This window comes from Mchenga conophoros, linkage group LG7 (genome assembly GCF_057382185.1).
Source record: "Mchenga conophoros isolate Kocher_MC1m ecotype Shallow Benthic linkage group LG7, M_conophoros_male_GT1.1, whole genome shotgun sequence".
Lineage (NCBI taxonomy): Eukaryota > Metazoa > Chordata > Actinopteri > Cichliformes > Cichlidae > Mchenga > Mchenga conophoros.
The window spans coordinates 30,552,582-30,577,482 of record NC_140532.1 but is presented as its reverse complement, the minus strand read 5'-3'; the positions used below and the strand labels follow the sequence as shown (position 1 = coordinate 30,577,482).

General features: G+C 39.7%; 1 protein-coding gene across 5 annotated transcripts in view; it reads right to left on the bottom strand.

Moving 5' to 3' along the window:
• The window catches only part of sh3glb2b (SH3-domain GRB2-like endophilin B2b), a 74,916-nt gene that overhangs the window by 24,496 nt on the left and 25,519 nt on the right, over positions 1 to 24,901 (bottom strand). For all 5 annotated transcript variants that reach the window (XM_085278833.1, XM_085278837.1, XM_085278834.1 and 2 more), the window contains one exon: positions 11,185 to 11,434. In XM_085278833.1, the coding sequence (XP_085134959.1) occupies positions 11,185 to 11,434 (250 nt within the window). The remainder of the gene's footprint in view (positions 1 to 11,184; positions 11,435 to 24,901) is intronic.

The following is a 24,901-nucleotide window of genomic DNA, read 5'->3' as shown; positions in this document are numbered from 1 at the left end:
TCAATGATAGGTGGGGATGGGAGCGCGTCCCGTCCCAAAACATCAATTAACCATGTTTGCAAGAATATTGTAATTTCTCCTTGTTCAGTGTTCTCGGGTAATCCGACGAGTCTCAGATTGGGTCTCCGGCTTCTATTTTCGAGGTCGTCCACCTTTAGCTGGAGATCCTGAAGTTTCTTATGAAGGGAAGCCTCTTTACTTGTGAGAGAAGAGACGTCGTCTTCAACTTTACTGATGCGAGTTTCTGCTGAGGTGAGCCTCTCCGAAAACACTCCAATTGCGTCTTTTATTTCTTGGTTTGATGTTATAACTTCTTGCAGTTGGGCAGTGAAGTGTATTTTCAGCGACTGAATTGCGGCCAAAACACTCGCCTCGGTCTGTTGGGCGCTAGCACTAGCTCCTTCCATCTTCTCGGTTTCAGGTTCGTTGCTAGGATCGTCGTCTGATCCATCCTTTCCGGCTGTTTTAGGCTTGGACCTATATTTAGTCGGCATTCTGGCTGTTTAGATCAAAGCAGAAGCTTAGGTCGGAGAGACAGCCGCTAAAAGGTTGGCTTTTAACCGCTGTTTAGGCGTACTTAAAGGACGTTGAGGTCAGAGCTCGAAGTCTCGCTACCGTTCAGGTGGACGCCATAACCAATGTCATGCTGTACGGTTGACTTGTACCCAGGGGGTGACTCCCCTGGGTACAAGAAGAAGTCAGACTGTATAAAAGTTTATGAGAAAATAACAATATTGGTCTAATGCTACAGTCACAATAAGGAAAACAGTGACTTCACTGCAGAACAATCAAAATGATAGCAAAAGTGATTGTGTGTGCACTGAGCTCTCCTTGTTGAAAGCTGAAATGGGGATGGGAACCAGACCTTCAGTGGCGTGTCTAGAAAATTTTTGTTGGGGGGGCCAGGTAGGGGCACAGATTTGGAGAAGGGTGGCAGATTTAATTGGCAGATAATGTTTAAAAAAAAAATTCTACCAACCCTTAACCATAATTCAATAATCCTATAAACCTAATAACCAAATGCACTTTTAACTCTTATTAGAATGAGATTTTAACCACTACGGTGCAAAGTTTTTAGATACTGCGTTGATAAAGTACAAGAGATACAATCAGTGCTTTGTCAGTGTTTACTCAGCATTCAAGGACATCAATATTTGCATAGTATTTTTACTGACATATAGTGCACATATGTTTTGGGCAAAAACATTTTTGAAAATTAAAATACGAACATTTGTAACAAACAATTGACAAATTAGCCAATGCCAATGCAAAACTTTATCTGCCTGTTAAAAAAAGAAGATAATCTTCTCACAAACTGGTGTTTGATTTTGAAACAGGAAAAAAGTGGGGAAACAACTGAAAAGACTAACATTTGAATAAAACCTGAACGCAAGTAAATACTTTCTATGCTGCCTTATGGTAAACTTTGGTAATATTGATAAAGAACAACACTGGCTGATGATAAAATACAGTCAGCTGGCATGGTGACACTGCCAGTATTAACCTGCAGGGCTGGACTGGGACAAAAAAATTGGGCATTTTGACTACAGACCGACCCACCAGGTAGTAAAGCCATAAAGACTTTGAATGAAAACAAATGCTGTTGTGACAGTGATGTACAGTCTTGTTGGTATATGTATGATTTCTATACATTTTACGTCAGATAAAAACTTTGGTTGTAAGATTTAGATAATTATTTAATAAAAACTAGGTATTTTAAATGAGAATAAGAAAGAAAAGTATTTCTTTGTGCCCACCTTTCCCTGTTAATGCCCTACCTGGCCCCCTGGCATAACTTTGCTAGACCCGCCCCTGCACAGTTACCAGCTGTCAGCTACATAAAAAAGGATCCTGGTGTTATTTATCTCTCAGAAACAGTTCATAACTTCAACTCATTCATGTCACCTAAAAGGTAAACCTGTTTCTCCATCACCTGTTCAGCTCTGATGATTCAGTAAGGACATCTCCTGGTTTCATCTTCATGTTTCCCTCTCACCACATATCTAAACAGACATCATGACCAGCAGCTTTACAGCTGTGGCTCCAGCAAACATCAGCTGATACTAGAAATTAATATTAAATACATTCTAACAACAGCTGATCAAGCTTAAACGTGCTGCTGTTGTTTAGCGCAATATCTGCTGGTTTCCTCTTTCTGGCGCAAAGTGGGCGATAAACAAACAAGAGAGAAAAGCCGATCAGCTGATCATCGATCAGTTTCATGATTGAAGTAGCAACAGGAGAGGGAGGGGGAGAGAATGAGAGAAGAGGCAGCTGTGCAGCGTAAAGACAGAATAAATCCAGCTTTGTGTCTTTTTCCATTCTAGCTGAAGTTCGGGACAAACTCTTCTCAGCTCAATACGAAACTCATAATATTTTCTCTGAATGAGGGACCATTCCATTTTTTTAAGGAGCCGTTGGCAACTCTACTAACTAACCTTATGAATAAAATAAAGTTCACTATCAGTAACATCATAGCACCCACCCAGCTGTATAAAAACTCCGTCAAGCTGGCTAGAACGCAGTATGAGTTATTGCAACTGACAGTAAAAAGTCAGCAACATGAAAATAAACTCCACCTAAACTTGGTTTATATCTGACCCAGATAGACTGCAGGTCATAACTTCTTACCTGAAGTTCAGTTCACCTGACACTCGGACTGGTGGCTGCTTCGGGTCTCTCCTCCTGCCTCCCCTTCCCTCATCCACCTGTTGCCTCTGTGGAAGCCCCGCCATAGCCACCACCAAACAACGGAGTTATTTCTACACATCGACCTGCATCTGGCCAATCCACCACCTCTCATTGTTCATGCCATTACAAAAAAAATAAAAAATAAGTCACCGGGCATATGCCCGGTATGCCCGATGGCCAGTCCAGCTATGTTAACCTGCAACCAAATTTGCAGCTCCATACAGCAATGTTACGACTTAGATTATATCTTATAACGCATAACTCTTATGTTAGCTGCCCTCAGTAGCATACTGTCTGAAATATTCCACAGCTGCAATAATTCTTTAAGTGTTATTTTTTTCCTTGGTATTCTAATTTCACCGAAGTTTACTAAACTCAACAAACTTGATATTACTTACCGGGACATTTATTCTGTCCTCATTTTCTTTCACCGAAAAATTGTTTCCTGCAGTGCTATCTTTCGCGCTTGGCTCTCCTACCTTTGCTAACGTGATGCACATAGCGCAGAAGCGATGCTGCATTCACTTACACTCGGATATCTGAGCGTCACCGTGAAAACATAATCGGACATTTGATATTTGATTGAATTTTATTGTTTTGCCTTTGGGGTGGCACCTGGGGTGGCCAGTCTGGTTTGGGGGATGGCCTGTGCCCCCCCCCCAGGCCACCCCGCTGGACACGCCATTGCAGACCTTTGACCACTCATAGCTAGTTACCATCTTCAAAATGACCTCATCGTAACACAGGAATAAGAAGAACTCAGTCTGCGATTAGTTTGGACTGAATGGAGCCATGTTTGCAATCCATCAGCGATAAATCAGTGAAAATCCCAAATCTGTCTACAAAAGAAAACATACATACTTCAAGCAAGAACCTCAGATATGAAACAGAAATTTAAACAGTGACTTAGCTGCTGCAGGACAGCAATTTAAGTGCAAACATGAGTGCTCAGTAACTTTGGTTTGATATAGCAATGTAACCAAAACACAGGTTGCTAACTGAGTCGAGTCCTGTACTGCAGAAAGAGAAGACGAGTTGAGCTCATCGGTTTAGACTGACTCAGACTGACTGTAACATTTGGCAATCTGTGTTTATAAATTAGTGACTGCGGTCGGTCTGAGTCATGATAGTTTGCAGACTTTTTGATTAAGTGGTTTTGCACGCTCATACAATAACCAGTTGGTCACAGTAAACACTGTGCAAATACTTCTTTAATATTAAAAAAATAGTTCATTCTGTAAATGACGGTTATAATTAATGGACATGGGATGATATAGATGGAGTGGTTTAGGGCTACTAAAAACTCTTTACTGTAAGCAGTGTTTCCAGTTCAAAACAAAAGATGGTGAAAAACAGTAAATGTGACGTTCTCTTAGTGTTGCTCACACTATTTCTGTTCATACGTTAACCATAGTGAGAGACGTTAGTGTTTATTGTGCTTAGGAAATTCTGTATTTTGAGTCGAGGGTCCATGTGCTTTCATTTAAGTTTCTGAGTGAATCTTTGGTTTCGTAATTTCCTCAGAAGAGCTAGAAACTGAGACAGTTGTTTAGCGTGCTCACTTTAAGTTCTCGTTTATTCATTGTGTTATTTTTTCATCTTGTGTAAATAAAGTCCCTTTCACTTCACACGTGCTTCTCCGCGTGCTGTCTGCATTAGACTATGTCCACACTAACCCAGATAGATTTGAAAACGCCGTTTTCATCTGAAAACGCTCTGCTTCCACACTAGTGTTTTCAGTCGTTTTCACAAAGTTATGCGTCCACACTGAAACGGCCGAAAACGCTTATGTTCCAGTACTGTGCATGCGTGAAGCGCAAGAAGATTCGGCCTGCCTCATTTCTGTCTGACGTTTATTTACTTTCTGGCTCTTTGAAACGTCGCAGCAAAAGGTTGAGGAAAAGCACCAAGTTTTTTTAAATAGACTAACAATGAGGTGGAGTTGTTGCTGCGAGTAACACAAAAGTACAAAGTTGCAAAAGCAAGTGAGAATTAAAGAATTTGAAGAAAAGCTCTCTGGAGCATGTACAGACTGATATTAATCTTTAATAGGGCTGTCCAAGTTGAGAGCAAACAAAACAACTGCTGTATAATGCCCTTTATAACAATACAAGCATCACATGACTAAAATGCGTCACCGTTTTACAAAGTCTGCGTTTTCACTGTCCACACTGCGATGCAAACGCACCGTCTTCAAATGTATTCTTTTTCGAGAGCATTTTCAAAACGCGGCGTTTTCCTTGAGCAAAAACGTAGTCTCAGTGTGGACGGGAGGCCAAAACGGAGAGAAAACGATGCGTTTTCAAACGAAAACACATTAGTGTGGACGTAGCCTTAGAGTCCTCCCTTACCGCGCTCTCAGCCGTGAAAGCTTTGTTCTTCTAAAGCCAGCTACCCATATCAAGACAGGCCATTATTTCCTCACACCCAAAACATTAAAGATTTTTCTTCCTAGACCAGAACAGAACATCAAAAATGCTCAACCCCGGGCTTCTGCTTCCGGCCGATGGAGTAAGTAGCAGCGAAAGGCAGCTCCGCTAAGATTTTTGATTATCCAAACCTCCTGGGACACATATTGACTTTGATTTGGACCAAGATTCAACTGTACAAACTCCTCCTGACCAAAGCGAGTCATGAAGAGTAGTCGGAAATACACGCAAAAAACTTTGTCGTCAGCTTCTGCTACATCTGGCGGCGAAGAGCCACAACACGATATGGCGGACGAGAACTCGAACGATATTAAGATGCAGATAGATAACATGCATGAAAACTTACGTGAGGACATTTCCTCGCTAAGAGAAGAAGCTAAAGCAGACACCAATAAGCTTCGACATGAGCTATCACAGAAAATAGAGGCACTGCACGAAACTCATGCAGAAACAACAAGTATACAGAAGGACATGGAGCGGGCCCTCTGCGACACTACAGACAGGTTAACAGCCTTGGAGAAAGATCACGAAACCCTAAAGAAAGATTACAACAAGCTACACGACAAATGCCTGGATTTAGAAAATAGAAGCCGCAGAAACAATCTGCGTGTGGTGGGCATTAATGAGGACGCAGAGGGGGGAAACCCCAGCCGTTTCATGGCAGAATTTTTCTCAGAAGTGCTCGGGAAAGAAAATGATGATTCGCTTATCATGATAGACCGAGCCCACAGAACCCTCGCCCCGAAACCACGGACAGGGGAGCGCCCAAGAGCCATGATAGTCCGCCTGCACTACTACACCGACAGAGAGAAGATTTTACGATTGTCCAGGGAAAAAGGTCGCCTCTTCTACAAAGGATCACCTGTACACATCTTCCCGGACATGAATCCTGAGGTCAGCAAACTTCGAGCGTCATTCAACCCCGTGAAAGGGAAACTGCGGAATGCTGGCGTCCCGTACAGTCTGTACTACCCCGCGAAGCTGACTATAACGGTGAACAACGCTAAGCACTCATTCACAGATCCGCGCGAAGCAGAGAAGTTCGTCAGTACCCACGTCCAGAACCCAGCCACATCTACCGCTTAGCCACATCTTTACAAACATGACCCAGGAGGGAATAGCATATAATAATAGACAATCTTAAGGAGTTTAGTGGTGAGTCTGATGTCTACAGCCTGTAAAAAGCTGGACAAAAATTGTTTTTCTTTTCTTTGCAAATGAAGAAAGGGTTCCGGTTTGAGTTCATGAGGTTGTTCTTTAGTTTGGTTCAAGAAAGTTGTGAATTTCAGAGGATCACTTTTAGAAAGCTCAGAGTAAGATCCATCAACCACTCAGTAACAGTTAATAACTATTGGTACCTCTACTGAGAGAGCACCACAAAATCTTGTCAACTTTGTAACATGGAACTGTAGGGGACTCAGGGGACCAGTGAAACGAGGAAACATTTTAGCTCACTTAAAAAAAAGTAAACGCGGATATAATCTTTTTGCAAGAAACGCATCTATAAGTACAAGACCACAACAGATTACGATGCAAATGGATAGAACAAATATTTCACTCTACGTTTAAAGCTGGAAGCAGAGGCACAGCCATACTGATCAAAAAATCGGTACCATTTACAGCAGCAAAAATACTACCAGACACTCAGGGTAGGTATGTTATTGTAACTGGCAAACTTTATGGTCATTTAGTTATGTTAGTAAATATTTACGCTCCGAATGTGGACGATGAGCAATTTATACGGTCGATAATATCAAAGCTTCCGGATATCGATACTCATCAATTAATCATAGGAGGTGATTTTAACTTGGTGTTAAATACTAACCTTGATAGATCATCGAGTAAACCTGCCAAAATATCTAAATCGGCAAAGGCCATCCAGGAATTTATGGGAAATTATGGAATAATTGATCCGTGGAGAGTTCAGAATCCTAATGTGCGACAATATTCATTCTATTCTCCGGTCCACCAGACATATACCAGGACTTTTTTTTAATCGATTCTAAATTTCTGCCATCAGTAAAGCGCTGTGAATATGGCACAATAATGTTGTCGGATCACAGCCCCCTCCTTTTGCAACTAGCCCTCGGGTTCAATCACACAACAAAGATATGGAGATTTGATAATAGTTTATTATCAAATAAACAGGGGATAGAAGACATTAAGAACCAAATTGATTTCTACCTGTCAATTAACAACACTCCGGATATTACCAAGTCTACCTTGTGGGAAGCACTAAAAGCGTACATTCGGGGGCAGTTAATTTCGCGGAAGAGTCTAATGAATAAACAACAAAGAGAAGAAGAGAGACGTATAAAAGACAAGATACAGGAAGTAGATAGACAACACACAGCGCGGCCCTCAACAGTCTTGCACAAGAAGAAACTGTCCCTGCAAGCTGATTTAGAATTGATGTATACCGCAAGAACAGTCAAGCTTCTAACCAGGGCAAAATATAAATATTATGAACAGGGGGAAAGGATGGGTAAAGTTCTAGCACAACAAATCAAGAGACAAGCAGCAACAAGATTGATCACAGAAATTCGCACCAATACGGGACAAATAACGAGGGACCCAAAGGAGATAAATAGTATATTCAGAAGTTTCTATGTAGACTTATACGCCTCAGAATCAAAAAAGAACCCCGCACTATTTGAGATGTTCTTTAACAAGTTTAGTGTACCTGTGATCAACCCAGACAAAGTAGAACAACTCGAAAAATCCATAACTATACAAGAGCTACAGCAAGCAATAGATAATTTACAGAACTCCAAAGCTCCAGGTCCAGACAGTTATACTTCGGAATTTTACAAGGCCTTTAAAGACCATATCTCACCCCTGTTACTAGAAGTATATAATGAGGCGCTGGACAAAAAAGCCCTACCGCCGACTTTATATCAGGCAAGCATCTCTTTGATCTATAAAAAAGAAAAAGATCCTTTAGACCCGGCTTCATATAGACCGATCAGCTTAATTAATGTAGATAATAAGATACTTGCAAAGATTTTAGCAACACGCCTGGAAACTGTTCTGCCAACAATTATATCTCAGGACCAAACAGGATTCATTAAAGACAGGCAGCTGTTTTTTAATATTAGAAGACTTTTAAACATTATCTATACGCAAGACAAGCACAATCCTAGTCCTGAAATTTTGCTTTCTTTGGACACGGAGAAGGCCTTCGACAGGGTCGAGTGGGATTATCTCTTCTCGACCCTGTCGAGGTTCGGATTTGGCCCTAAATTTATTTCTCTGGTTAAACTACTATACATCCAACCAAAAGTGTCGGTACAAACAAACAATGTCCACTCCGACTATTTCGATCTGAATCGTTCAACAAGACAAGGCTGTCCTCTTTCACCTCTGCTTTTTGCGTTGGCTATTGAACCTTTAGCTCTTCTACTGCGCTCAACAGACGAATATACAGGGATCAGAAGGGGAAAAGCAGAACATAAAGTCTCGCTTTATGCAGATGATTTACTACTGTATATTTCTAACCCTGCAAAATCAGTCCCAGTCATCATGGAAATTTTGCAGAATTTTGGAGAAGTGTCAGGATACAAATTGAATTTATCTAAAAGTGTGCTATTCCCAGTCAACTCTAAAGCAATAGGTAACCCAAGTTGTTTCAATACCTTGCCATTTCAGGTTTCTAATCAGTTCCAATATCTTGGAATAAATATCACTCAGGATTATTATGGTTTATTTAAACACAATCTCTCTAAACTATATGATGAAACCAAAAATAACATAGACAAATGGATTAATCTACCAATTTCACTAGCAGGGAGGATAAACATTGTTAGAATGAATATTCTTCCCAAATTCTTATTTTTATTTCAGTGTATCCCTATTGTGATTAATAAAGCCTGTTTTAATAAATTAGACTCCTTAATATCCTATTTCATATGGAACAGAAAGAATCCAAGAATCAAGAAAAGCTACCTACAGAGACCGACATGTCAGGGAGGGATGGGGTTACCATGCTTCCGTCTATATTATTGGTCATGTAATGTTCGTTCCATGTCGTTTTGGTTGCAGACTAAGGGGGCCGACTGGACAACGATGGAGAATGAAAGCTTCTCCTCATTAGAAGCTATGATCTATTCAGCTCTCCCTATCCCTAAACATGACTTTAAAAATCCTGTAGTCTCTCATACAATTAAAATCTGGACACAGATAAGGAAACATTTCGGGTGGAGGGAAGCTTCCATACTAACTCCACTCATGAATAACGCAACATTCACACCATCACTTTCAAACATTTCATTTCTCCAATGGAACCACAATGGGCTGCACTCAATAAAGGATTTATTCATCAACAAGGTTTTTCCCACATTCCGGCAACTGCAAGAAAAATTTGACTTGCATAGTAATGACTTTTTCAAATACTTACAGAGCAGAAGCTTTGTAAGGAGGCTTTTTCCATCTTTTCCAGGTCGGCCCCCAGACTCTGCCTTAGATAACTTATTTCAGTTTGATCCACTCAAGAAAGGACTAATAACAAAAATTCACAACGCACTCACAACTGGATGGAACTGTCACATTTGACTATCTGAGAGAGGCCTGGCAGTGTGACCTTGGTACGAGAATTACAGATAATCAATGGACAAAAGCCCAGGAAAATGTACACTCTTCCTCTGTTTGCATTCGTCATGGACTCTTACAGTTTAAAGTGCTACATAGACTCCATTTATCAAAGTTGAAACTGTCAAAAATGTTCCCCAATGTAAACTCGTCCTGCGAAAGATGTAAACAGCAACCTGCTTCACTGGCGCATATGTTTTGGAATTGTCCCTGTATAGCAACATATTGGAATAATGTCTTTCATATCTTGTCTAAAATTCTAAAAAAACCACTTAAGCCAGACCCAATCTGTGCTTTATTTGGAGTGAAGCCGGTTGTTGTAGACCTATCAGCCACCCAAAATAATGTGATACGTTTTGTGACGCTGCTGGCACGCCGTTTGATTCTACTAAATTGGAAACAAAAGGTGCCTCCTACCACATCAGCGTTAATACAAGATGTATTGAGACACTTGCAGCTGGAAAGAATTAAACTCCTACTAAAGGGGAGGTTGGAGGAATTCCATTCAACCTGGCAATCTTTTATAGATTTCTTCAATACTGTACAGATATAAATGGTCACTGAGCCTCATTGTTAGTTCGATAAATAGCATCCTCTGTCCAACGTTGTTTGTTGTTGCCTTTTTTTTTTTTTTTTACTGTGTTTAATTTCTATTGTATATATGTAATCATTTATATTTGAATCTTAGTTGCCTTTTATGATAAAGAACACTGGAAAACCAAATAAAGAGATTTGAGAAAAAAAAAAAATGCTCAACCCCAAATCAGAAAAGACAGACAGAAATGGTGCTACATGGCTCAGTCCACGACATCTGCTGGAAAAATAACCAAAAATATGTTCAAGGTCACGGCGTGTCCAAGGGGTTTTTAGGTTTTGGAAAGTTGTTCTCTCAAATCTTTGAAACATCAACATTTTTTCTTTAGGACTTTTTCAGAAATATAGGGTTGTGGTTTGTGTGGCCTGAACTTTAGAAGTTAAACTACAAATGTCTGATCTGACATTAAACACTCTTTCAAGTTCCGTCTCTTTAGTGCAAACCCTGCGTGATAATAATGACTGCACTATTGCAATCGGGGGATTCACAGCCTGTCAATAGATATCTTTTTAAAAGTTGAGAATCATGTCTCGACCTGACGTCGGGATTTTAGGCCAATGAGTTTTCAAAGGGATCACAAAAAAATGCTACACATGCCCATGCGCTCTTTCTATTCATACTCGTAGCCTTAGGCTCAGGAGTGTCTGAGACGAAGGCAGGTGCTGGTTTGTCTCACATGCCATTGAAACAAACACTAACAGTTTGCATTGTTTTGGACAGCTTATATCTGTATTTTGTGTGGAAACATTGAAAGCTGCAAAAAGATTCCAAAAAAAGGCGACCTATAGCAATAAGGCATTTGAAGAGCCACACTTCACTTACAAGTGAAGTGAAGTGAAGTGAAGTGTGTGTATGTGGTGACTCAGCTTGACTCTGCTGTACCTCATCAGCCAACAATGACAGCTCACTGGTGTCGTGGGCATCATAATCATACAGGACCCTGGCCTTCCTGGCACCCGTGACGGGCAGCTGTGACTGCTCCATGGCGAGCGTGACCGGCTTCTGGCTGGATGAGGAGGAGGCGGCAGGGACAGCGGCTCCGGAGGATGCCGGTCCAGACAGAAAGGCGGGGGACACAGGGTTGGGGCAGACGGAGGCAGAGGAGTGGGGTGCACTGACAGCATTAGCACATCTGTGTGAAGACACATACATGGTAGGTATGGTTTACTTACTGTAAACAAACATTTTATGCCTTCCAAAAAGGAAGAAATAAAAATTATTATTTACAAAAAAAAATTTAAAGCCTATTTTTATTGAAAGAATCTCAAAAACTTTAAGGCTTTATTGGTGTTTCTTTTTTTCTTCTAGTGTATGCAATTATTTCAGGGGGGGGGGGGGGGTCAGTTGGACTTTTAGCAACAGTTTTATAAGCAAAAAGCTTTCATCTCTCACTTCATAACCTCATACACGACCCCAGGATCCACTGCTTCAGAATTACTGGCAGGCCTGTTTAGAAGCTGGGCTGTCCTGATGTGGAGTCATGCAGCTGAAATACGTACAAAATGTTAAAACCACATTTTGCTGATGGCCATCCCCCCAAAATCTCCTCATATCTTCCATCCTCCAGCTCCTCTGAGGAGACTGAAGTGTTCCCAAGCCGGCCAAGAGATGTAACCCCCCCACAGTTACAACTTTCCCCACGATGGCTTAAATCAGGGGTGTCAAACTCAAATACACAGTGGGCCAAAATTCAAAACTGGAACAAGGTCGCGGGCTAACATCAATATTTATTGTAAAAAAAAAATCTTCCTCCAGATTTAAGAATGAATCTCTTCTTATGGACTCAAACAAGTTTTGCTGAAAAACTGAATATGGAACAAGCAAAGCTTAATACTAAACAATATATATATTATCTGTATAATACCAGTAGGCCAGCTCTAATAATAATTTGGTATGGCCAAATGTAATTAGGCTGCGGGCCAAATTTGGCCCGCAGGCCAGAGTTTGACACCTATGGCTTAAATGAACGTGGGGTCCAGTGAAAGCAGCAGTTTTGTTTACATGGTTTGGCATGAGCTCTAAAACTCATAGACCAGGGTCAGCATTAATGCGAGCATCACTGATGATGATGTAAACAAGCATAACAAGACAACATCAAAAAAAGTTTTTTCCAGTTTAAACTATGTTACCGGAGGTTACGAAAAAGACGGCAGCTCAGTGTCTGGACCTCGTGTACATGTTTTGACACCATCCTGGTTTCTGATATGATTGAGTCCACATGAGAGAGATACTCCCATACAGCTTATGACAAAATTTAATCCGAAGTGATTGATGGCCCTAATCACGACCTTTTGACCTCCCCCCCGGAAGTGTGTAATGAGCGTGACGAATCGCATCCGGAGAAGGGAGGGGGAAACCTCCGGAAGCGCGCCATCTGTTGCTAAGCGTGTCGAATTGCATCCTGAGAAGGGAGGGGGGAAACCTCCGGAAGAGCGCCATCTGTTGTTGGGAAAAAAAGTTTTTAGTGGGAGGGAGTGCAGCAGGGGAGGAGAATAAAAAAGCAGAGAGGTGGAGTCCGTCACAATTTCTAAGGCACAGACGCAAGATGGATTTCCTTCTGCAGCCCAGCAGCGTTCCTGTGTCCGATGAGATCTGCTCTCCCAAAGAAGAAGGCTTTGAATATGACATATTCAAATACAGCATATTTACTATGGAAGGCCTCGATCCGGACCTTATGACCCTACCGGAAATACTCCGGAAATGTCTAGTCATTTTCAGACCTGATGCGTCATGTTCCCTAAGCACAGCGGTGATGCAGCAGCTGATTCTGTGCTGTATAGAGAGACAGAGCGGCAGCTAGTTTTCCGCAAACTCATAGTCTGAATTCTGTTTCAATATTATGACAATTTTCTCTGTTTTTTTTTTTACAATAGCGGGTGTAATTTTACTTTCTTAAGCTGCACCGGCGTTTGTAATGGAAATAAAGAGTGACTTCCTGTAGAGATTTCAATAGTATTTTATTTTCCTATAATACAGACGCTGTAAAAAACCTTTAAGATACACCATAGCTTGTGATGAAAAGAAGAACTTTCTATCCGTTTGTAACCTACAGGCTGCCTATGTGTAAAAAACGAATAAATATCCCTTAGTGAATACTACTTTTCCTTTTGAGAGACTGAAAAACAAACCATAATTGCAGCGACAGGCGATCTTGTTTCACACACACACACACACACACACACACACACACACACACACCGCGGGTCAAGGAGGAGTTTTTTCCTTCATTACTTTTACAATGGGTTTTCTCAATAGATAGAAAATGATGACGTTGAGGAGTCAACAGCCGATATTATCATTGCTTGTAACCCGGTAAATAATTTCGTACATCTCCTCCCCTAAAATAAGCCTTAGCGGAAAAAAAAGCTCATATTCGAATAAGTTTATTCCCCTCTGTGGGAAAGAGTTTTTTTCTCAGAGTCAACCATGAGGCGAGTTTTGTCAACAGCAAGAACAACTGTTGCCCATAAAGTAAAACAAATATCCGCCTCTAAGTCGTATTTTACCGTTGCAGAATGTGGAAAACAGACAGCCCTGACAGGAGGCACCCAGGGGCCCACCTCACACACCATAGTTAAAATATTTAAATTTCAACTAAATTTGTAGTAATGATCGGATTTCCTCACTTATCTACACCACACTCCTTGTCCTTGATTTCTTATCGTTTCTTATCGTTCCTCTGTCCCTTAATAGAAACCACATATATAGAAACTATCCTCCCTTTCAGTTGTCTTTTGCACTTCCATATCGCAAAGCAGTTACTGTAGGTTATTTTCTGCTTATGCATTAATGTAATTAATTAACTTATTTATCCTTAAGTAAGGTAATGACTTGAGTTCTAATGCTTTTTGTCTCTTGAGTTAGCTGTCAATGTGGGATTTTTTTCCCCTTTTGTCCAGTTAAAGCTGCCTTTCATTCTTCAACACAGCTTAAACTCTAATAGGTAAGCTTTCTTGTAATTTCTTAGTTCTGCAGGCTTCTTGAAAGACATCCGAGACTCTTCTTTGGATGCTGGCTGCCTTTTGTTTTGTTTTCTGTCAAGATGATCCCACACTGCTTCGATTATCTTGAGGTTCGAACCCTGGAGAGATCAATCCATGACTGATGCGTTGTTTCATCCAGGCATACTTTGACTACATTGGCAGTATGTTTGCGATCATTGTCGTACTGAAAAATGAAGTTGAAGCCAATCAGACACTACGTGGTATTACATGGTCGATCAAAATCTGGTGGAACTTTTCTACATTCATAATTTGATTAATTTGGATAAGAGCTCCAACAACACTGGCTGAAATCCAGCCTCAAAGCACGGTAGAGTATCCACGCTGTGTTAAAGACGGCTATAGACATTCACTGTTGTATCTCTCTTCGGACCTCTTCCATGCATATTTCAAATTTGGATTCATTACTCCATAAGACATATTACAGCTGATTTCTTTTTCCAGTCAATTTCTTGTGTAATTTGGCACACCTCAGCCTTATTTTTCTCTGTTCTCCTTCCTTAAGAATGGCTTATTAACAGCCACCCTTCCAACTCAGATAACTTTTGATGAGGTTTCATGAAATGTTTACAGCACTTGAGTTACTCGCCACGGCCATCCTAAATGCTAAAAACACTAAACTTTAATTCTAAATTACGTAATTAACGTTAACCAGAAAAAACAAGCCAAAGTCGAAATGTTGCTGAGCTGACCTGTGGTATGCTATGTCTTCTAAAGCACGTATAATGTAAACAGAACTGGTCTTTGCACAGAAGCCTGTGGAGCTTCATAATTAACCTCAGTGTGTGAAGAGGACTCTCCATTTAATAATAGCTGTAATAAAATGTTCTGGCCGACGGTGTTAAACGCTGCACTTGGGTCTAGCAGGGAAGATTTCAACTTTTCAATATGAATGAAGGCTGCAAACTGATTAGATTAATGTCTGATGATCTTTTCCGTGCTTCTTCAAGTTTGTAACACCAAACATATTAAAGGATGATGTAAGGCTCACAGGAAGAGTTTAATTAGACACACATTTACTATTTTTCTTTATACTCTTTCTTTCTTGACATGTTTAATATGATTACTATCAGAGGAGAAAATGAACCTTGTGTAGTCTAAAAACTTTTTTATTTAATCAAACTGTAATGTTGTTGAACTCTGACGGACGTGTCTTTTAATCTTGTCAACAAATCCTTAATCATCTAAATCTGCCATTTATCATCTTGTAAAATGTTCCCTCTGCTTCTGTTGCACATCTCCCCCGACACTCTCTGCTTCACCTGTCCTGTGCAGGTGGTCCAACCCCTGCCTGCCTCCTTAAACTGGGGTGTTTAAATCTCTTTACCTCTGTTGTGAACTTCACACAAAGTTTGTGGTAACAAAATCAAACTGACGAGGATCTCGTTTGAAAAACACACACACTCACGAGACAAAATAAAAACAGACTGCTCAAAGCAAAAGCAGAGCCCTCACAGCTGGTAGTACAAACACAGTGACAACATGCGTATTAGATACCCTCAGTGCCAAAAGCATAAATATGAAAAAAATGTGATCACCAAGAATATCCTAAAAATGGCATTGAGGTGCGTGTTACAGTAAAGAAAAAAAAAAAAAAAGTAGCCAAATTTTCATCGGAAAATGTTGAATTTTAGTAAAAACAATGCTCTGTAGTTTGATACTGTCGTTACAGACAAAGCAGATGTTTAAAGCCTTTGGACGCACATTTGAAATGCACTCATTCTCCTTATCAGCTGGAAACATTAAAGCCGTAAAATGACTTTTTCAAACGGATAAAAACTATTGAACAGCAGCAATGTTGAGCCTGTTCCAAAATTTGAATGTACATGTGTTGAAGGTGCGGGTCTTGTTGAATTATTAAACATACTTTCTTTAATTTTTCGAGCCACAAAAACAACAACTTTTAATTTCTTCTGCTTGAGTCTCGGCCTCGGGTAGCTCTACTTATCATTGCTCAGTCAGTTGTCTGTTTGCGCTACTTTTTCAAGGAGCAGCGGATTATTGGTAAGGGTGACTTTATGTGTTTAGCTACTTAAGTGGAAGTACTGTGGATAGTTTTACCTTACATACATAAGGCTGACAGTACAGCTTCTGAGGTAACTGTTTACAAAATGTTATATTCTATCCACAAATTCTTTGCAATTTTACATTGATAAACATTATCCTTAACACATTTGGCCCACATAAAGTACTATGGCCATCACACTGTCATTTAGAATTGTTTAAATAACTCGTGTCTTAAGTCCTTCCATCAAACAGAAAAAAAAAAAAGTCGCATGGTTCACTTTATATTTCTAACATTTTGTGATATAAAGTCGTTCATAACAAACTGAAAGGCCGGGAGTTTAAAATGCAAACCGATGGAAGCAGAAGTAGAAGACTATAATGTCTCAGAGCACACGGTGTCTATTAATGTGTAGACATGTATAAATAAGAGCTTAATAAAGATGCTTAATTTCTTAAGAAATAAACAGGTGGAGTGATCTTTATCAAAAGTGGATGTTGCATCTGTGGCTAAACCACTGTACCCAAAAAAAACTTTAAAAATCTACTGTGTGTGAGGCTGTGTAAGTAAAGCTTGCCCTTCACACCTGCGTGTAATAAACCATTTGTTGGGGGTTGTGGATTTGTCACCTCAGCATTGTGAAAGTGGGGAAACATGTTTCTGGCTGTGCATAAGATTCCTCCTTACAACTTAGAATCTCAGTTCTAAATGAAATTCAGATGTTTTTTTAAGTATGGCTAATGTATTATTTGACTTCTAAGGCACACACACACACACACACACACACACACACACACACACACAAGAACAACACAGAGAAGAAGAAGAGGGGGTCGTTTTACTACACATCATAAAAACGCAATCATTCATCTTCCAACTGTATCTTTCTGTTCTGGCTTTAGAATCATAGGTTGTTTACTGAGCCGTACTTTGGGAGTCATACTATTGTGATACTGGGGAGAAAAGGGTAAGGTTTGATAGACTAAACCCTTACACACACACACACACACACATAACTTGAAAAACCTAAAGAGTGTGTGAGACTGCTAGCTGTGTTGTTCAGCATTAAACTCATCTACAAATGTGTTAGTAAAGAGCGACTTGTACTTCTGTCCCATTAAGCAACGGTTTAACAAATTTCACTGCAAACTATAAAAGGAATCTGGATTTATATAGAACATAGTAGTGATGGATTAAGTGCAGGAAACACTAGTATAAGGTGTCTATTGAACAAATCTCCTTCAGCGTTCAAAATGACCAAAGTGAGGCCTACAGGCGTTTCTCTCGGTTGGTTGTGTTCAGGGAAAAAGCAGCTAAATACACTGAGACTGCTCCCCATTGTTAGTGAGTTAACTCTGGATATCTGTAGGTTTTGTCAAACTTGGAGTGAACAAAAGCAGAAAAACAGTAAAAGATGCAGACAGTGAAAGTCTGGTTTATTTCATGAACACAATGAAACATTTTACAGTCCACAGAGCAAAGTAGCATACATGATAAATAGATACACATAACATGAGAAGTAAAACTCGTCGTCTTACCACATGTTATATTCTGTAAACTTAAAATAACCACAGAAATTAGAGTTTAGTGTTTTAAAGTCATTATTAAAAACATGAGTCAACATTACTGAAGTGACGCTTTAACGATGCGTCTTATCACCGTGTTTATGATGATAAAACATGTTCTCTCGTTAGTAGATGTCAGCGCTGTCACTTGTCATGAAAATGTCCAGAGCCAGGGTTCCTCTTTAATCACCATTGATCATTAATAGGGTCACAAAAGATTTGTCACATTATCCCCATAAACAAAATGCTTTTATAGAAATCATTGTGATACAAATATTTAGATTCTTGATTCACAATGTGCACGAACTCAAAATCTTTAGAGGTTCATATTTATAAAGTATCGCAAATAATACATTTATACCATTGTATGAGCTACACTTCTTGTAAAAAACTGATTGAAAAAAGCTCCTGTCGTGACCTTCCTTCTGTGAGGACACACACACACACACAGAGAGAGAGAGAGAGAGAGGGGGAAGATCATTAGGATTGGAGGCGTTTTTGGATTTTCACTTATTGTTGGCTTTACAGTCACATAAAATTCATTCCAATTTTTTTGCCTTTGCTTCAATTAAGGTGTTTCTTTAAATCTACAGCAGCTTCCTTTTCAAAAAGTTTACTGACATAGTAAGGAAGTAGCTAGGGAACTCAGTAAGTATGAGCAACAACAGCTTAGGGACTGTTTCTACAATAAAGAGGAATTCATCATCATCTGCAGTTCATCAAAAAAAAAAAAAAAAAAAACACAACAATTCAGCAGATCCTCAAAGTATGGATACAATCTGTTTTCAGCTGTAGAGGTACGCTTCATGTACTTATCAACATGCAGTTTAGAGGCTTGCATTAGAGTGCTTTGGTACTTGGGCCTCTTTTATTTAGCACGGTTATACCATTGTGTATTTAGCTATATAAATATGCTCAAGAGTCTATTGTATGTTTGTCATGCAATTAAAAATTCAAAAATATAATTTTTAAATCAGTAACTTTGCAAATTTAGCGCGGACCCTCACCCCTCCCTCCGGCTCCCACGGCCCCGCTGTCACCGTAAGACTCATACTCTTCCCCCACGTATGCTGCTATTTCCCCGCGCCCCAATAATTCTTGTCCTGTTTCTGTTGCAGCCTCCCACAGTCCCGTTTTCGGCGTTCCTGCGCGACTCATCTCCCGGTCCTTGGTTTCTCGAGTTTCACGCGTGTTTTCCTTCTACCCTCCCGGGACACCTTCAGTTAAAATAAAGTTTATTTTCTCGTACTCCTGTGTGTGTTGGCTCTGCTTCTGGGTCCAGCTTGTGCGCTGAACTTCGGTTCATGACACTAATAGTTTTAAATAGAGCACCACAAACAACAGGTATTCCTTTAGAAATAAACTTTTCTTGTGTTACTTCTAAAAACTACAGATTCTTAACTCTGCAACAGTTAGACAGAGTTGGTTACAGTTAGGCCCTCAACAGTCAGCAAAACAAGTCATAAAACAATAAAAGAGGCTCCCTTATCAAGAGCATCCCAGCACTGTAGTTCCATTACAATCAGTTTCCTTTATTTTATCTTATCATGTCAGAGGCCAACTGAAACCAAGTCCACCTATATAAAAACACCCCATCAGACACACAGTAGTTTCCTCAGCACTTCACAACTGCCGCAAGGTATAGCGTTTTAACTTTTTTTTTCGGATCCCAGACACAGCGGTGTGAGGTAGTTAGCACACAGTTTGGACGTGTAGAAAACATTGCTTGTTTGGAACACATCAGCAGAGAGGTAGAGTTCATAGCTGTTCATAAGAGTTTAATTTAATCAAACCTCATTTTACGGATCTAAGTGGCTCCTCATCACTAGCCAATTCACCATTTTATTTAAATATCTGAATTTTCGGAATGAGGATCCAAGCGGGACACAGAGGCTGCTTTATCCTGAGAGCCTAGCTGCAGCGAGACCTTTCTTTCACACGGATTCCTGGATGTGCGTTGGATCCGACTTTGCTACCCGCACAGAGCGTTTCTGACAGTCGGGCGCTGCTTATACAATAGAGAAAAGCAACAATACACCGTGTTTCTCTGCTCCAAGGTAAGGATGTCTGTTATACCCAGCGCATAAATGTCTCTGTGTTAACGCTGATTATTCAAACCCTGTTGAAAATGTGACACATTTGTTATCCAAAAACATTTCCTCTAAATTTCCGCTGTGTCTGGGATCCGAAAAAAAAAGTTAAAACGCTATACCTTGCGGCAGTTGTGAAGTGCTGAGGAAACTACTGTGTGTCTGATGGGGTGTTTTTATATAGGTGGACTTGGTTTCAGTTGGCCTCTGACATGATAAGATAAAATAAAGGAAACTGATTGTAATGGAACTACAGTGCTGGGATGCTCTTGATAAGGGAGCCTCTTTTATTGTTTTATGACTTGTTTTGCTGACTGTTGAGGGCCTAACTGTAACCAACTCTGTCTAACTGTTGCAGAGTTAAGAATCTGTAGTTTTTAGAAGTAACACAAGAAAAGTTTATTTCTAAAGGAATACCTGTTGTTTGTGGTGCTCTATTTAAAACTATTAGTGTCATGAACCGAAGTTCAGCGCACAAGCTGGACCCAGAAGCAGAGCCAACACACACAGGAGTACGAGAAAATAAACTTTATTTTAACTGAAGGTGTCCCGGGAGGGTAGAAGGAAAACACGCGTGAAACTCGAGAAACCAAGGACCGGGAGATGAGTCGCGCAGGAACGCCGAAAACGGGACTGTGGGAGGCTGCAACAGAAACAGGACAAGAATTATTGGGGCGCGGGGAAATAGCAGCATACGTGGGGGAAGAGTATGAGTCTTACGGTGACAGCGGGGCCGTGGGAGCCGGAGGGAGGGGTGAGGGTCCGCGCTAAATTTGCAAAGTTACTGATTTAAAAATTATATTTTTGAATTTTTAATTGCATGACAAACATACAATAGACTCTTGAGCATATTTATATAGCTAAATACACAATGGTATAACCGTGCTAAATAAAAGAGGCCCAAGTACCAAAGCACTCTAATGCAAGCCTCTAAACTGCATGTTGATAAGTACATGAAGCGTACCTCTACAGCTGAAAACAGATTGTATCCATACTTTGAGGATCTGCTGAATTGTTGTGTTTTTTTTTTTTTTTTTTTGATGAACTGCAGATGATGATGAATTCCTCTTTATTGTAGAAACAGTCCCTAAGCTGTTGTTGCTCATACTTACTGAGTTCCCTAGCTACTTCCTTACTATGTCAGTAAACTTTTTGAAAAGGAAGCTGCTGTAGATTTAAAGAAACACCTTAATTGAAGCAAAGGCAAAAAAATTGGAATGAATTTTATGTGACTGTAAAGCCAACAATAAGTGAAAATCCAAAAACGCCTCCAATCCTAATGATCTTCCCCCTCTCTCTCTCTCTCTCTCTGTGTGTGTGTGTCCTCACAGAAGGAAGGTCATGACAGGAGCTTTTTTCAATCAGTTTTTTACAAGAAGTGTAGCTCATACAATGGTATAAATGTATTATTTGCGATACTTTATAAATATGAACCTCTAAAGATTTTGAGTTCGTGCACATTGTGAATCAAGAATCTAAATATTTGTATCACAATGATTTCTATAAAAGCATTTTGTTTATGGGGATAATGTGACAAATCTTTTGTGACCCTATTAATGATCAATGGTGATTAAAGAGGAACCCTGGCTCTGGACATTTTCATGACAAGTGACAGCGCTGACATCTACTAACGAGAGAACATGTTTTATCATCATAAACACGGTGATAAGACGCATCGTTAAAGCGTCACTTCAGTAATGTTGACTCATGTTTTTAATAATGACTTTAAAACACTAAACTCTAATTTCTGTGGTTATTTTAAGTTTACAGAATATAACATGTGGTAAGACGACGAGTTTTACTTCTCATGTTATGTGTATCTATTTATCATGTATGCTACTTTGCTCTGTGGACTGTAAAATGTTTCATTGTGTTCATGAAATAAACCAGACTTTCACTGTCTGCATCTTTTACTGTTTTTCTGCTTTTGTTCACTCCAAGTTTGACAAAACCTACAGATATCCAGAGTTAACTCACTAACAATGGGGAGCAGTCTCAGTGTATTTAGCTGCTTTTTCCCTGAACACAACCAACCGAGAGAAACGCCTGTAGGCCTCACTTTGGTCATTTTGAACGCTGAAGGAGATTTGTTCAATAGACACCTTATACTAGTGTTTCCTGCACTTAATCCATCACTACTATGTTCTATATAAATCCAGATTCCTTTTATAGTTTGCAGTGAAATTTGTTAAACCGTTGCTTAATGGGACAGAAGTACAAGTCGCTCTTTACTAACACATTTGTAGATGAGTTTAATGCTGAACAACACAGCTAGCAGTCTCACACACTCTTTAGGTTTTTCAAGTTATGTGTGTGTGTGTGTGTGTGTAAGGGTTTAGTCTATCAAACCTTACCCTTTTCTCCCCAGTATCACAATAGTATGACTCCCAAAGTACGGCTCAGTAAACAACCTATGATTCTAAAGCCAGAACAGAAAGATACAGTTGGAAGATGAATGATTGCGTTTTTATGATGTGTAGTAAAACGACCCCCTCTTCTTCTTCTCTGTGTTGTTCTTGTGTGTGTGTGTGTGTGTGTGTGTGTGTGTGTGTGTGTGTGTGCCTTAGAAGTCAAATAATACATTAGCCATACTTAAAAAAACATCTGAATTTCATTTAGAACTGAGATTCTAAGTTGTAAGGAGGAATCTTATGCACAGCCAGAAACATGTTTCCCCACTTTCACAATGCTGAGGTGACAAATCCACAACCCCCAACAAATGGTTTATTACACGCAGGTGTGAAGGGCAAGCTTTACTTACACAGCCTCACACACAGTAGATTTTTAAAGTTTTTTTTGGGTACAGTGGTTTAGCCACAGATGCAACATCCACTTTTGATAAAGATCACTCCACCTGTTTATTTCTTAAGAAATTAAGCATCTTTATTAAGCTCTTATTTATACATGTCTACACATTAATAGACACCGTGTGCTCTGAGACATTATAGTCTTCTACTTCTGCTTCCATCGGTTTGCATTTTAAACTCCCGGCCTTTCAGTTTGTTATGAACGACTTTATATCACAAAATGTTAGAAATATAAAGTGAACCATGCGACTTTTTTTTTTTTCTGTTTGATGGAAGGACTTAAGACACGAGTTATTTAAACAATTCTAAATGACAGTGTGATGGCCATAGTACTTTATGTGGGCCAAATGTGTTAAGGATAATGTTTATCAATGTAAAATTGCAAAGAATTTGTGGATAGAATATAACATTTTGTAAACAGTTACCTCAGAAGCTGTACTGTCAGCCTTATGTATGTAAGGTAAAACTATCCACAGTACTTCCACTTAAGTAGCTAAACACATAAAGTCACCCTTACCAATAATCCGCTGCTCCTTGAAAAAGTAGCGCAAACAGACAACTGACTGAGCAATGATAAGTAGAGCTACCCGAGGCCGAGACTCAAGCAGAAGAAATTAAAAGTTGTTGTTTTTGTGGCTCGAAAAATTAAAGAAAGTATGTTTAATAATTCAACAAGACCCGCACCTTCAACACATGTACATTCAAATTTTGGAACAGGCTCAACATTGCTGCTGTTCAATAGTTTTTATCCGTTTGAAAAAGTCATTTTACGGCTTTAATGTTTCCAGCTGATAAGGAGAATGAGTGCATTTCAAATGTGCGTCCAAAGGCTTTAAACATCTGCTTTGTCTGTAACGACAGTATCAAACTACAGAGCATTGTTTTTACTAAAATTCAACATTTTCCGATGAAAATTTGGCTACTTTTTTTTTTTTTTTCTTTACTGTAACACGCACCTCAATGCCATTTTTAGGATATTCTTGGTGATCACATTTTTTTCATATTTATGCTTTTGGCACTGAGGGTATCTAATACGCATGTTGTCACTGTGTTTGTACTACCAGCTGTGAGGGCTCTGCTTTTGCTTTGAGCAGTCTGTTTTTATTTTGTCTCGTGAGTGTGTGTGTTTTTCAAACGAGATCCTCGTCAGTTTGATTTTGTTACCACAAACTTTGTGTGAAGTTCACAACAGAGGTAAAGAGATTTAAACACCCCAGTTTAAGGAGGCAGGCAGGGGTTGGACCACCTGCACAGGACAGGTGAAGCAGAGAGTGTCGGGGGAGATGTGCAACAGAAGCAGAGGGAACATTTTACAAGATGATAAATGGCAGATTTAGATGATTAAGGATTTGTTGACAAGATTAAAAGACACGTCCGTCAGAGTTCAACAACATTACAGTTTGATTAAATAAAAAAGTTTTTAGACTACACAAGGTTAATTTTCTCCTCTGATAGTAATCATATTAAACATGTCAAGAAAGAAAGAGTATAAAGAAAATAGTAAATGTGTGTCTAATTAAACTCTTCCTGTGAGCCTTACATCATCCTTTAATATGTTTGGTGTTACAAACTTGAAGAAGCACGGAAAAGATCATCAGACATTAATCTAATCAGTTTGCAGCCTTCATTCATATTGAAAAGTTGAAATCTTCCCTGCTAGACCCAAGTGCAGCGTTTAACACCGTCGGCCAGAACATTTTATTACAGCTATTATTAAATGGAGAGTCCTCTTCACACACTGAGGTTAATTATGAAGCTCCACAGGCTTCTGTGCAAAGACCAGTTCTGTTTACATTATACGTGCTTTAGAAGACATAGCATACCACAGGTCAGCTCAGCAACATTTCGACTTTGGCTTGTTTTTTCTGGTTAACGTTAATTACGTAATTTAGAATTAAAGTTTAGTGTTTTTAGCATTTAGGATGGCCGTGGCGAGTAACTCAAGTGCTGTAAACATTTCATGAAACCTCATCAAAAGTTATCTGAGTTGGAAGGGTGGCTGTTAATAAGCCATTCTTAAGGAAGGAGAACAGAGAAAAATAAGGCTGAGGTGTGCCAAATTACACAAGAAATTGACTGGAAAAAGAAATCAGCTGTAATATGTCTTATGGAGTAATGAATCCAAATTTGA